Raw genomic sequence first — 13,726 nt, 5'->3', positions numbered from 1 at the left:
ACAATATACATACAAACTCGAACCCTAATTATAATCGAGTAACAATTTGATTTTTTTTTTTGTACTCCCCATATTATAATAACGTATCTGAATCGTTAGTGCAACATCATAGTATATTGTAGGTATAAAAACAACACCAAGAACGATGTTTTATTAATTGCATTCCATTGCACTTTGAATTATTTTAATAATATATTCTTTTTAGCTTTTATTTTTATTTGATTTATATAAATATTTTTTTTTCATAACTATACAACATTATAATATTGCTAATTGCAAAAATTACTAAAAAAATACCGACCGTGATTGTATCTAATAAGTGATCAATTCCGAATAAAAAGTATTCATTAAGCCAGTTATTCAAATAATTAAATCATTAAATATCTTTAAAAATATTATTGTACGAGTATGTACATTATGCATAAGTACATGTAAAATATAGTTTTATGTTGACCTCGATTTATTAAAAATAATCAATTTATGCTGATAAATCTATCTGAAAAAAAATTCTAATTAATTGCAAAATATTTAATTAAAAATAAATCATCTAATAAACGGCTTAATTATTACCGATTCGCCGTATTATTAACTCTCAATATTTATACTGGTTCCATCGAATAAAAATTAATTTTACCAAAATCAGTGTTGTTTCCAAGATTGCAACTCGAGTGATAGAGTACAATAAGCAGACCATAGTTTCCAAAGTGTTTCAAATGAAAATTTAATCCGTCCTTAAAACTCCGGCCTAAGAACCGTGTCTGAAACCCGTTTTTAGATTAGAACGAATATAGATTGAACTGGCTTAAAGCTTAGTCGAAGAATTATAAACTAAACTCTATAGATTAATATTAACATTATAAATACGTCTTAGCCTGATACATATAATAATAATATACATAGACGCGTATCGTATACTGAATAGAAGTGTATCTTATATTATCACAAATTGTGTTTACATAATATCTTATCCTTAAAAAAACTTTCCATTATTTTTTTCAGCAAAATCATTACCAGTCCATTGTGTAGTGGAATCGATTAACCATGTTTACCAATGGAGTCAAAAACACTCACCATCACTACATCGATCAAAAGGCCACGTAGAATTGGACAGATTCGTTATCATCCCAAATAATACTGCATTTAGAGACTTGACAGAAACCGCGTTGGTACGTCTAGGATATTCTAAGGACACGGCAGCAGCCTCGAAAGGCTTGGTAGTGCTCAAAAACTGGTTACCATTAGACCTAGACACAATCGCCGAGGATCCGGTACTAACAGTGAACGACGTTCTCGGAGAACTCACTACCTTAGCCACTCTGAGAATACTTGTGTTCAGGTATGTTTTCGTAGCTTCATATTATTGTTTTTAAATATTAAATTGACGATAACCGTCTGTAATATTATTTTGATTGTCATTGCAGGGAAGCGAAGAACCGATTCTCCGATTTGAAAGATAAACTGTTAAAACTGCTTTTGGTACAAAGCCAAACACAGTTAACAGCGTCGGGATGTCCCCTGGACGAAGCGATAATATTACAAATGATGAAAGTGGGACAAGCTTGTCCGGATTTCCCAGAAGATTTGTATAAAAAATTCGAACAATGGTGGATAATGCAATCGTCAAATGTCGTTCCCAAAATACAGCCATCGGTATTGCCGCAATCAGTGAGAGACATGTTTTATCGTAACGGATCGTCACCGAGGCAGTCTAATATGCAAGACAACCCCACTAATTGTATTGTTCCTAAATCAGACCCCAAGACACACAGTCTCCAGGTGATTTAGTTCACACAATATTTATAGTATACTATCCGTGTTATATTTACCGTACGCAACTCATTGTGTTGTGTTATCTGAATATAATTGTATTGTACTAATTAGTAATATTATTTGAAGCGCATTAACAAATATATAATCTATATTAATATGTACGTTTTTAGACTGTTTCTCAAAATCAGTTCCAAGGTCAAAAAACACGTATGCGCACTAGCTTCGATACAGAACTTGAACTTCCTAAATTGCAAGCTTGGTTCGCTGAAAATCCTCATCCGAGTAGACAACAAGTATATTTATTGCATTTAAATTGTACTATTTATAATATATATATATATATATATATATAATATTATTCTTTCGGTGATTTGATGTTAATTGTCGATGTTTTATATTATTTTAACAAAAGATACACCACTACGTGAGTGAATTAAACAATTTGGAATCGCGAAAAGGTCGTAAGCCGTTAGACGTCAACAACGTCGTATATTGGTTTAAAAATGCCAGGGCAGCACAAAAGAGAGCTGAAGTACGCGGCACAAATTCAGGTCAGTATACTTACGCTACACTATACCAGTAACGTTTTTAGAGATTTGTTCTATACAAAAAGGTCTGAGCACTATAAAACACACCTTTCTTGTTGCCATTTGTATACTTCTATAATTGCTTGAATGGTAATTGTATTAAGGTGTAACAAATACTACCCTATTATAAATTATTAAAAAGATAATAATATTAACATTTATAAATATGGTTTTACCCTACTTGTTTCCGAATAAATGCTAACATACATCAAAATGTAACTTATAAAATACCTTCTTAATGAAAAAATGTTACTGTTATTTAAATTCTGAAGACGACTTAATACTATATCCCGTTATAAACTTAACTATAGACAATACTATAATATACTCCATATACTTCTATAAGACTGAATTATTATAAATATTACTTCTCTAAAACACAATCTACTGCGTATCGGATTAAAGATATGATAGTACATATTGCTAATATTATTATATCTTGTTTATGTTATATTCTTGGAAATTATAATACTATGTACTGCGTTAATTTCAAAATTTCTGTAAACTTTCCAACTATAATGTAGTAAGTACGATGTTTGAGTTTGAACTGTTCCGAATAAAATCAATCGTTGATTTTCCACCATAATATGTGGAAAACTATACCGGATAATATAAAAAATCCATAATAAGAGAGCGGGGTATGTCTACAATAATTACCCACCGCGCTTTAATACCTCAAAATACGTATATTATATACCTGTAATTTATATAACGTTGAATATTACCGTAATTCGAATGAAATAATGCGTTTTGACGATGACGTTTTATAGACTCGGCCCACCGACAACGCCTATCACTCATTAAAATTAAGCATTTGTTGCCCATGTGTTATTATAATATTTTTTCGGTTCAACGTACTATATCGATTACGTCTTACGTTGCAGGCGCTGCTGACATGAACTCGGGAAACAATGACGGCAACGCGAACGGTTACTGCAAGAGCAGCAGTCCCAGCGAGCACGGCGGCAAGTCGTACAGCGGCCAAGGGTCGGTGAGTGAAGCCGAAGTCGACGATGACGAAGAGTTCGACGACAATCGGGACGACGACGACGACTACGACACAAAACCGCCGATGAGCCCGCCGGCGGAACAGCCGATATCGTTGACCACGCACGGGCGGTTTAGTAACGGCGAAACGCAGTCGCCAAGACCACAATCGCGCAGCTCGCAACAGAGCCCCGAACACAAGGTAAAACATTGATATTATTATAATTATTATACAAAACATATTGTCTTAAAACAGTCTGACGCGAAGTTGACATTTTATCGAAAAACAATAATTTCCCGAGTATGTTTTCGCGGATATCGTCTCGTTCCGAGATCGTTCGTAAAAATAAAATTATTAATCTGTCGGCTGTCAGTACATACACCCGAATCGTTTATAAACCGCGATAGGTAAAAATTACTGAAATACTACGAAAATAGAAAATATAATTTAATTTTAATTTAACAATATAATACTATAATCTATTTATTCTCTTTATTTCCTTCGATAAGAATAATGTCTAATAGGTAACTATTAAATTGAAAAAAAAAAAAAACAACAAAAATGACTTTCACTGGCTTTTTCTTGATTATTTAAAAAAAAAAGTACATCGTATTATAACGATTAAGTCAGTATAAAATAAATTTGTAGTACTCAATTAAAAAAATCAAAAATATGTCTATTTGTGTGTTCATTGTCAACTTTATAAGAACATTATTGTTGTTTTTATAAGTGTATTAAGTTCACAGCTCTTCACTTAAATCGAATACAAATAGCATAGTAATTATTTAGAGATTATCCGAAAACCCCAGGATTATTCAGTCTGTAATGTAACACTAACATCTGGTCTAATAAATATTCAAACATTCAACAATCGACATCGACATTATAATAATATATTATATTTTAATAGAAATATTAATTTTCAAGGCAGCTATAAAATGAATTATTATAACCTATGATAATAAGTCACTCAAACAGTATCCATGTATAGTAACTATGGCATTCACCAAATAATTTAACATCACGTTTAGTTTGTTAAATTTTTCGGCATTCGTTTATGAAGTTGAACGTATTTTTTTCTATTCTTGACCGTCTTAATTTACAGATAAATATTTTATAATGTGTTTTGTTTTCACGATTATTCTCGATTTTATTACCTCGATACCTAAATTGGCCATCATAGCAATTTTCGTTGTAATCATTATTGGACTATGGCAAACAAGAATACTATGTCAAGACGTATAGCCATTATTATATTTTTTTATTAAAATGTTAGGTCTTCTTTTGGTAAGTTCATAAACATGGATAAAATTTAATATTATCATACAATATTTGTTGTACAAAAAAGCGTTTTTCACATTCAATAGTTAAAATTATGATTGCAGTATAATCGTAAATATATTTTCAATAAAAAATGTCGGTATAATATTGTCAAAATATTTTCTAAAAATAATGAAATATAGATTTCTAAATAATTTAGTTTGTAATTATTATCCACTTAAGATAAGCATACTTTAATACTTATATTATGATTATAATATATCCATTATTCTTACTTGTTTAAATAATAATAATATATTATTACATTTCATTTTAAATTCATAAAAATACAAAATATCTTTTTTGTTGAACGTGCGTTTACTGTCATAAGTGACATCACAATATATTACCATGTATTTTAAATGTCTGACGTATAAATTTGGACATCTCATATTTATTTTAAATTTGTTTGCTAAGCAATAAGATATTATGGTATAATTTATTTTAATGAAAAACGATTCCCAAAGTTAAATCTTTAATGAAGTTTAAAAAAAAGAAAACATTAAATTATATCTACATCTGTTAAGTATACAGATTTGAAAAAAATATAACTAGTTCACATTCCTTTTAGTTTTTTTATTCGTCTACCGAAATTTTAAAAATTAAGCTATTATTGGCGTGATAATCGGTATATATTGCGAATACCGGTGGTTGAGTTGAACGTTTATTTGTGACCTACAGTTAGTTAATTTATTCCACACACGTAAAATAATTCCGGGCACGTAGTTTTAATAAGACGAAAGGAATGGGAATAACACATATCATAATACATGTGTAACACTGCAATATGAATTATATATAATATGTAATTCGTTCTAAGTTGTAAATAATTTGGCATGCAGACGTCAGAGAGCCACTTAAAATAGAAGCCGAAACTGATTGACTTAGGCTTTACTATCGTTATACCTATATAATATTATAAATTGACCAAATCATAACTAATTATAAAGTGAATTATATACTCTCTTATGTGTATAACACTATAATACATTATTATAACCAATTTTCAATCAACTATGACTTTTTAATCCAATTTAATTCTAAACAACTGTTTTATTTATGATGCTTATTACCCTCGCCAAATTTCTTCTTTTTTTATTTTAGGTAGTATTAAATTACTAGACTAAAAAATACATAAAAATTGTATGATACCGGAAATAACTATAAATCCTTATTAAGTAAAATAGGACATTGCTATTGACATTTTACTGTATGCCATTTATTATATCGTAGTCATTAGTCATCTTTGTCAATCGGAGACTGTAGAGCGGTACGGAAATATATTTAGATTTAACTACTTGGACTGGTTAGTGGTCAGTGATTAGATTTGGTAAATCTATTTACAAGACTAATACTACTTGTCATTGATGAAAATCACCGGTCAAGTTATAGTATTTCAACATTTCACGGTCAATGACATCATTTATCACATTAATACCTCAGACCGTAACATATTATAAACATAATACACCTATAATATTATCATTTTTTTAATGAAATATACTACATACTAAGTAATAAACCAATATTTAATTTATTAATGTGTACTAAAAAAATATTCTGTTATTATTCATTAATTAACTATCGTATAAATTGTGATAAATTATATAAATATTATGTATCGTGTAAAAACACAAATAAAATAGAAACTGAGTTGGTCAGGTTTGCTGTTTATACATCCCATGCTTACCTAGTTAAAATATTTTGTTTCTACTAACGTGACTAAATTGGTTGTTCTAATCATTGTATCGTTCAGTTCACTATAATCTATTGGCAATTTTCAAAATTAGGCCAAGCTTATCTTTTGGATTCAATACGATAAATGACGACACGACATAACTGTAAACTTGGCTTTGGACATTGTAGTAAAATATTTTTTATTTGAACCCTGGGAAAAACTGAGTTTAATCAAGTTACTGAACATACTTTTCAAACCTTAATAATTATGATAAAAATAATTTTTATAGAAACGTTTACCTATTAAATACGATATTATTTCCTTTTCCTTTGACAAATTTTAACTATGCAGCACTCAATATTACGATTTAAATTTGATACATTCCAATAGTGTGACCAAAAATCGTTTTTGAAAAGAAAAAAAAACTTTTTTAGCGTATATTAAGTATTATACTGTCCTGTTTGGACAGTATACCTTAAAACTCGTATAAAACTGGTCTGAATAGAATCTGAAACCGAAAACTTTTGATTTTTGAAAAAGGTGATGGTCATCAAGGAAGAGCCGCCAGATAAGGATAAGACAACGGTGACCACTGGACTGAACAATAACGATTATGAGGACGAGGACGATTTCGACGAGGACATGATAGATGACGACGGGTCTGACGGTGGAGCCGATGATCGCGACGCTATTGGGAGCAGCTGCAAACGATTATTACCTCAACAGCAGTCAGCGATATCGTGCACCACCAGCCCGGACGACTTAGTGGCAGCGGGACATAACCGCCAGACGACACCACCACCTCCACCCCCGCCGTTATTTCACCGAGCCGCTGATCTTCACCAGCCATTGATCCGGCCCGGGTTCTCGATGGTTCCAAACTCAATGTTCGGCCACAGCTTCATGTACATGAGCCAATGCTTGCCCGGATTCAATATGGGCCGCCGTCCGCAAACAGGCACTCCACCCCCGCCTCAATCGCAACAGTCTCAGGTAAGTCATCGTACACTTACAATAATATAGTACTTATTACACCAGTGTGTCACCGAACAAGTCTAAATGTATCATGAAATATATTAAATTACACGAAATAAACAAACATTTTAGACACGATTTACAAAAACTTATAAGTATTTGATATAATTTCTATGATGACTTAAAAATAAATTATCCGTTATCGATATATATTTTACATATTTTATACTACCAATTAAAATCAGGTATTAGCCATTATTTTTATTATTTTTATTGTGTTTCGTAAAATATGTAAATTTTAATAGTGTGTCGTCATAACACGGATTTTGAGAATCACTGTATACACCATAGCAATGACGTATTGGTATTAGCCTCCAATTTATTAAAGGTGGGTGCCTAAGTTTAGGTTGGAATTTGATTCTGGTAGATGATAACCAAATCACTTCCGCAACACTTTCATTAAGCTGTTATTGTTTGGCACAATCGAATCTAAGCAAAAACAAAAATCGTACTCGGTATTTAATCCTTAAAAATCGAACTTGATACCTAATGATTTTCTCGGTAACTACTTTATATCGTTATAGTTGACACTTCAATTTCTATACCTAACTCCTTCAGCTATCGAGATAACTACGATATCAACATGCATTTTTCATAAATATTATATATTATTACTTATTATCCTAAACCACGTTCTCTACTATTATATTATATTATATTGTGTATTCTATTCTGATATTAACTTTAAGATGAGGTTTAGTTATATAATCCATTTGATTATTAACGAGAATAAGGTGATTGTAAGATATTAAAATGGATTTGAAGTTACAGTAATTTTTAATTTATTATGAATTACCGAGAACCACCAACACTGACAGGTTAATCCCTTAATTTTTAACATCTTTAAAATATTTTTATACAAATCACTATTAATCTATATTTATAAATAATTAAAATAATAGAAGTCTTATAACCTAATTTCAATATTATGGTTATTACGATGTCCCAGATGAAATCTAAAACAAGATATATATAGGTATTGTGTCAGTCATTATAGATTCAGAGTACCCTTCAAACTCGGTTATGTAACGAGGAAAAATATCATAATCATAGTCCACCTTTTTGGATTTTTAATAGATTATCTTTTTATTACATGCCGTAGAAGTTTGTAAAAATTAACATGTTTTTATTTTTTGAAAATTGACAAAAAAACTGGTGAGGTATACGATTGACATGACTATGGTAAATAATAAAACTTCTTTATATATAAAACGTACAAATTTCGCTCATATTTAACTTAAATCAAACAAAATATGCTCAAACTTGATGACATAAATTACTAAATTTGTTGTATGTGTGAAACGAAATAGTTGTATGTAGTGAAGTTGGTAATTCATAAACTCTACATAGTGTAATATAGATTTCACAACAGTTAATAGTTAAGTGGCAAATATAACGAACAAAACAATTAGTATTGAAATATTTACAAAATTACACACCTAAATACCAACACATTATTATTTAATAAACAGACATGCATTTATTTTTCAAATAAACGATAAAAATATATTTGTTTATAAATATATCATTATAATATCATAGTTCTATGGTTTGTGATTTTATTGTCGGCAAACATTTACTATAGCGTGTCGGCCACTGGGGTAACGGATTAGGAAACGCTGTTATGGACGCTTATTTAAAGTGTATGATGTTTTATATTTTGCATTAAATGTATATCGTGGTTTAGTAATTAAATATTAGTCATTGAAATCAAAAACAAATAGTCTATTGTAGTGGTCTTTGCTATCGGAACGTACTGATGAAGAGTTACGGAAATTCGAATAGACAAATTGTATTATTTTGAAGGTTACATGAAACTGATATAAATTTCTTGAATAAAATTATGAAAAGTTGAATACTAAGTTATATATTTTAATAATTTGGGAGGTAATGACTAATGAGTATTTCAATGCAATATGTTAGTCATAACACTCAGAACCACGTTTATCTAGCAGATAACTGTGGTTCGAACGAAAAGTATTAGATATTATGAAAACACATGCCAGTATACTACACATACTATTTTCTTTGTATAAATAATAAGTTTTTGAGCGTTTAATCAGTAAACATATAATTAAATTATATAAACTGCAAATAATGAATCGAGAAGCAATTATTTACGGATAATCTTTAGATAGTCAAAAGTGTTTTAATCGTTAAACCATCTTCTGAGAACCCGCTTTAAATAATACTAATTTCACTCTCAAAATATTAAGTACTTTATAGCTGATAAATTATCAACAAATGCAATCAAAGCACTTGATATAATACTTGACAAAAAGTAAAATAATTGTAATGTAGTAATACTTAATCATGCTATATTTTAGCACACCAAGATTTAAAACATAATCAAGAATTAATAAAATTAAAAATATTCTAATGGATTATTGTCAAAAAAAAACACCACAGTATTTTTTTAACGATTGTCGCAAAAACTGATAACACAATTTATTCGACTCGTGTTGATAATTATAAATTATAAAAAAACGTAGCAATATTGTCTACGCAGTACTTCAAAGTATGTTTTAAACGATATCGGGTCTTTTTTTGTGAATTATGTAATTACTTGTTTACATTGTTTGTACTCGAAATGTTATGCTTATAATTAACAAAAATAATAATTATTATTTCAATTAAAAATGAAAAATATTTTTTTTATCAGTTTGAAATGAATAGTCTATATTATCTCGGCCAAGCTTTTTTTTTATTTGTCTTTCACTTAACAATACATGGGTTTGTGTAAGAAGGTAGTAAAAATATAAATATTTTTCTCGTGGAAATTTATAATTCGTTAAAAATAAAAGTACCTATGATGGTAAAATGGAATATTATAGTACAATATACTTTCAATTATTATTTTATTTATTCGTTATAATTTTTTTTTCGTTTTTTGACCATGTGAAACACTGCATCAATACCTAAAATATTACACTTAAAATATATTTGTTATACGTAATGGGTTCTCTGGGTGTAAGACTGTATATAGCTTGACACTGGTATACGTATTATTTTAGAAATACGCCTTTATCTAACCGAACGTCGAATGAATTCCTATTGTTTGTGTGTGTTGACAGGTGTCGTCAGCAGCCACCGCAGTGGGATTGAATCTATCGGCGTTGGCCGAAGAACGCCGGAAACGGAACCGGACGTTTATCGACCCAGTGAGCGAGGTACCACGGCTCGAGCAATGGTTCGAGCACAACACGCACCCATCGCACAGCCTGATCGCCAAGTACACGGACGAGCTGAACCGGATGCCATACCGGCAGAAGTTCCCGCGACTCGAGTCAAAGAACGTTCAGTTTTGGTTCAAAAACCGCCGGGCCAAGTGCAAGCGGTTAAAGATGTCCCTGTATGACGCCATGTCACCGAAAGATCAATTCTCCATGCCCACGTATCTCAATCACGATTAATGCCGCATCGTTCCGGCGTTGTTATTCGAAAAGATTTCAAGAATGAACAATATTATGATAATATAATATTGTAAATTATACAAATCATACAATATATTTATACGATTTAAAAATAATGTGTTATAGGTACACCGCGACAGCTCGTGTACAATTATACTACTATGACATAATTATGTATTATTCGAGTATTATACCACTTGCAAAAATGAAAAAAAAAAAAAATAATAAACTAAATTAATATTTTTCGCGCTTGAAAATAAAAAATTAACTTTGAACAAAAAGAGTGAATATTTTACGTAGTTCTCTCCACGACCCTCGCTGTTTTCTTCGTGGTCGAACATTTTTATTGTTTATTTTTTTATTCGGTTTAGTCCCTTTAGTCGTGCTAGTCAAAAACGTTATCCCTCCCACACACACACACACACACACACACACACATACACACATACACACATATACTTTAAGCATTCGCTCGTTATAAATGTCGAAAAATATAGAGTTTTAACTTCGATGTTATTTTGTACTCGTAATAGTCCTTCCGAGGATTTATTAATAACTAGGCGCGTCATCAATTTTATCCGAGCCATTCGCGTTAAGCGCTTCGAGGAGAAGGATTCGTTCCAGAGTACAAGTTCGCATAATATTACACAGACGTATATGTATATCACATCTAACGATTTATGACGATATACAGGTACTACACGTCTTGCAATGTATTATAATATGCGTTTATCGGCGCGCTCTTCGCTTCGGGTTATCGCCGAGCTTAAACGTGACCGTTCGTCGACACAATCCCGCTGTAAATATCGCGCACTCATCATATGATAATTATATATATATACGTATATTATATTAGTATAATCGTAATAATAAAGACCGCCCGCATATATTATTATACTCGTTCTGTGACGCGTGTCACATCACATCGTAGTCCGTCATCGTGCACTTAACCAAAACGAAAAGTCCGTAGTTGTACTGTATATTATATTATAGACTATAATATAGTACGTATTAATTTTGGTAAACGCGAGTTCGACCCGAGTGATCTGTCGGCCCAACAGTGCGTTCCGGCACAGAATACGAACGATTTTGGTCGATGGGTCAACGTCCTTTTAGGACCTGAGGTCAGGACACGTCCCGTCATCTCCGCAACTCGGTCATATTATGGTGGCCACTCGGGGATGGCGGGACGTACGTTTCAATGGAGTTTTCGACCACTCTTCCTCCAACGAGAGTGCACAGGTGCAAGTCGAAACGACTTTATCACGTTTATAAATATTAGATATTCATAGGTATAATAATGATAATGTATAATAGTATGTCGTAGTCTTATTTGTGATAGCTGTTAAATATTTATATTTTTGTTTGAATTTTAAAGCTTTTGAACACATAAATGAAATAATGCCAGAACAATAAAAACAATTTGTCTCGCCGGCGTTAAACACTGTGAATTTCACCGCCGGTCGCGCATTGTATTGGTGGAATAAATAGTTATATATACCAATTAAAAATTGTCCCTGAGCGAACACAAATTTATATTTGCTTCTGATATCGTGGTCTAAGACGGTTTGAATAATAGCATTTGTCGACAACTTCGCACTATCGATGATTTTTTGCACCGTTGTTCGTGGATGATTCCTCTACCTTCCAGAACTGTCTAGTTCTCTGCCTCATCACTGAGGCAGACGATTATTAATGATTTTCTTATGAGGCCCAGTCCGTTTTGTTGATATTAGGTCTATTACGTGTACAGTTATAATTATAATATACGTATAACAAGCAGTTATATAGATATCGCGGTTCTCTTCATATTATTCTAACATTATCCAGAAGATGGTGTTTTTTTATTTGTTTTTTTTTCGATTTGTTTTGTAACACCGACTCTTTAGAAACGACAGAAAGAATATTATTATCTGTAGATCGGACCAATATGATCTCTTGCTTATGGTTTTTGTTGGTTTTTTTTTTAGTTTGTTGTTAAATTTTTTATATTATTATTATTTATTATTTTTTTTTTTTTGTTTTTATTATATTATAATTTTTAACTACTCTTACGAATCGCCTTTGCAGTATACGCTTGACTATTATCAGCGCTAAACGTTTAAGGCCTTAGGATAAATCACTCAAAATTTCAATAGGCAATGTTAAGTTATCTACATCATCGAAACCAAAGATTTATGTTCTATACTGTACGGTATATTTTATTTGTTTGTTTTATTAATTTATACTATTTTAAAAGCGATAATGTACAATATTATTAAACTGTATTATACAATATATTATCACATTATACGATAAAGTGTTTTGAATAGTTATTTAGGGTTTTGTTGGTAAAAATTAAGCGTTATTATTATTATTGATTTTTTTTTTTGTATTTTATTTATTAATTATTTGTACTTGTATTTTATTTTATGATTATAATCTATTTTTTTTTTGTTCTACTAGTTTAGAATGATAAAATAATCTTACTATTATTAATTTATTTTAAAGTCATATGTATGTATTTCCAAATACATCGAATGTATTTTAACAATATTTGATTTAATTATTCAACAAAAACCTTTTACTTATACTCTCCATCCTGTCACCCATTCAAATTGTGTCTGTTAAAAATAAAAATTTGAATGAACAAAAGAGGGTAGTTTATAAATCCAAAAAGGCTGCTAAGAATTGAGAGCCACCGATTTAATTAAATTCTTTTTTTCCCTAGTCCTTTTTTTCCGTCTTTTTTACTCGTTCCCTACTCTCTATGTATTTTTAATTCCAAGAGGTTTAAGAAATAAAAATTAGCCTGTTAGCAGTGCGAGGGTAGTGGTGGTTACCAGTAATGCAATTTAAAAACATAATCCAAGATTTATATAGTGGAATTTCGTATGTACGCATATACACACAGACGCGTCAGACATTTGTTCGGGAAATGTTAAAACTTGTTGTT

The 13,726-nt window shown here is 30.8% G+C and overlaps 1 protein-coding gene across 2 annotated transcripts in view; it reads left to right on the top strand.

Annotated features, from left to right (window-relative positions):
* The window catches only part of LOC114131547 (uncharacterized), an 80,404-nt gene extending 67,080 nt beyond the window's left edge, over positions 1-13,324 (top strand). For both annotated transcript variants that reach the window (XM_050199965.1, XM_050199966.1), the window contains 7 exons: positions 1,000-1,336; positions 1,422-1,776; positions 1,941-2,063; positions 2,183-2,321; positions 3,242-3,546; positions 6,884-7,336; positions 10,453-13,324. In XM_050199965.1, the coding sequence (XP_050055922.1) occupies positions 1,000-1,336; positions 1,422-1,776; positions 1,941-2,063; positions 2,183-2,321; positions 3,242-3,546; positions 6,884-7,336; positions 10,453-10,791 (2,051 nt within the window). In that variant the 3' untranslated portion in view covers positions 10,792-13,324. The remainder of the gene's footprint in view (positions 1-999; positions 1,337-1,421; positions 1,777-1,940; positions 2,064-2,182; positions 2,322-3,241; positions 3,547-6,883; positions 7,337-10,452) is intronic.
* The last annotated feature ends 402 nt before the right edge of the window (positions 13,325-13,726 follow it).

This window comes from Aphis gossypii, chromosome 2, assembly GCF_020184175.1.
Source record: "Aphis gossypii isolate Hap1 chromosome 2, ASM2018417v2, whole genome shotgun sequence".
In the NCBI taxonomy this organism is placed as follows: domain Eukaryota; kingdom Metazoa; phylum Arthropoda; class Insecta; order Hemiptera; family Aphididae; genus Aphis; species Aphis gossypii.
Note: the sequence above shows the minus strand (reverse complement) of the source record. Positions and strands in the feature narration are given on the sequence as shown.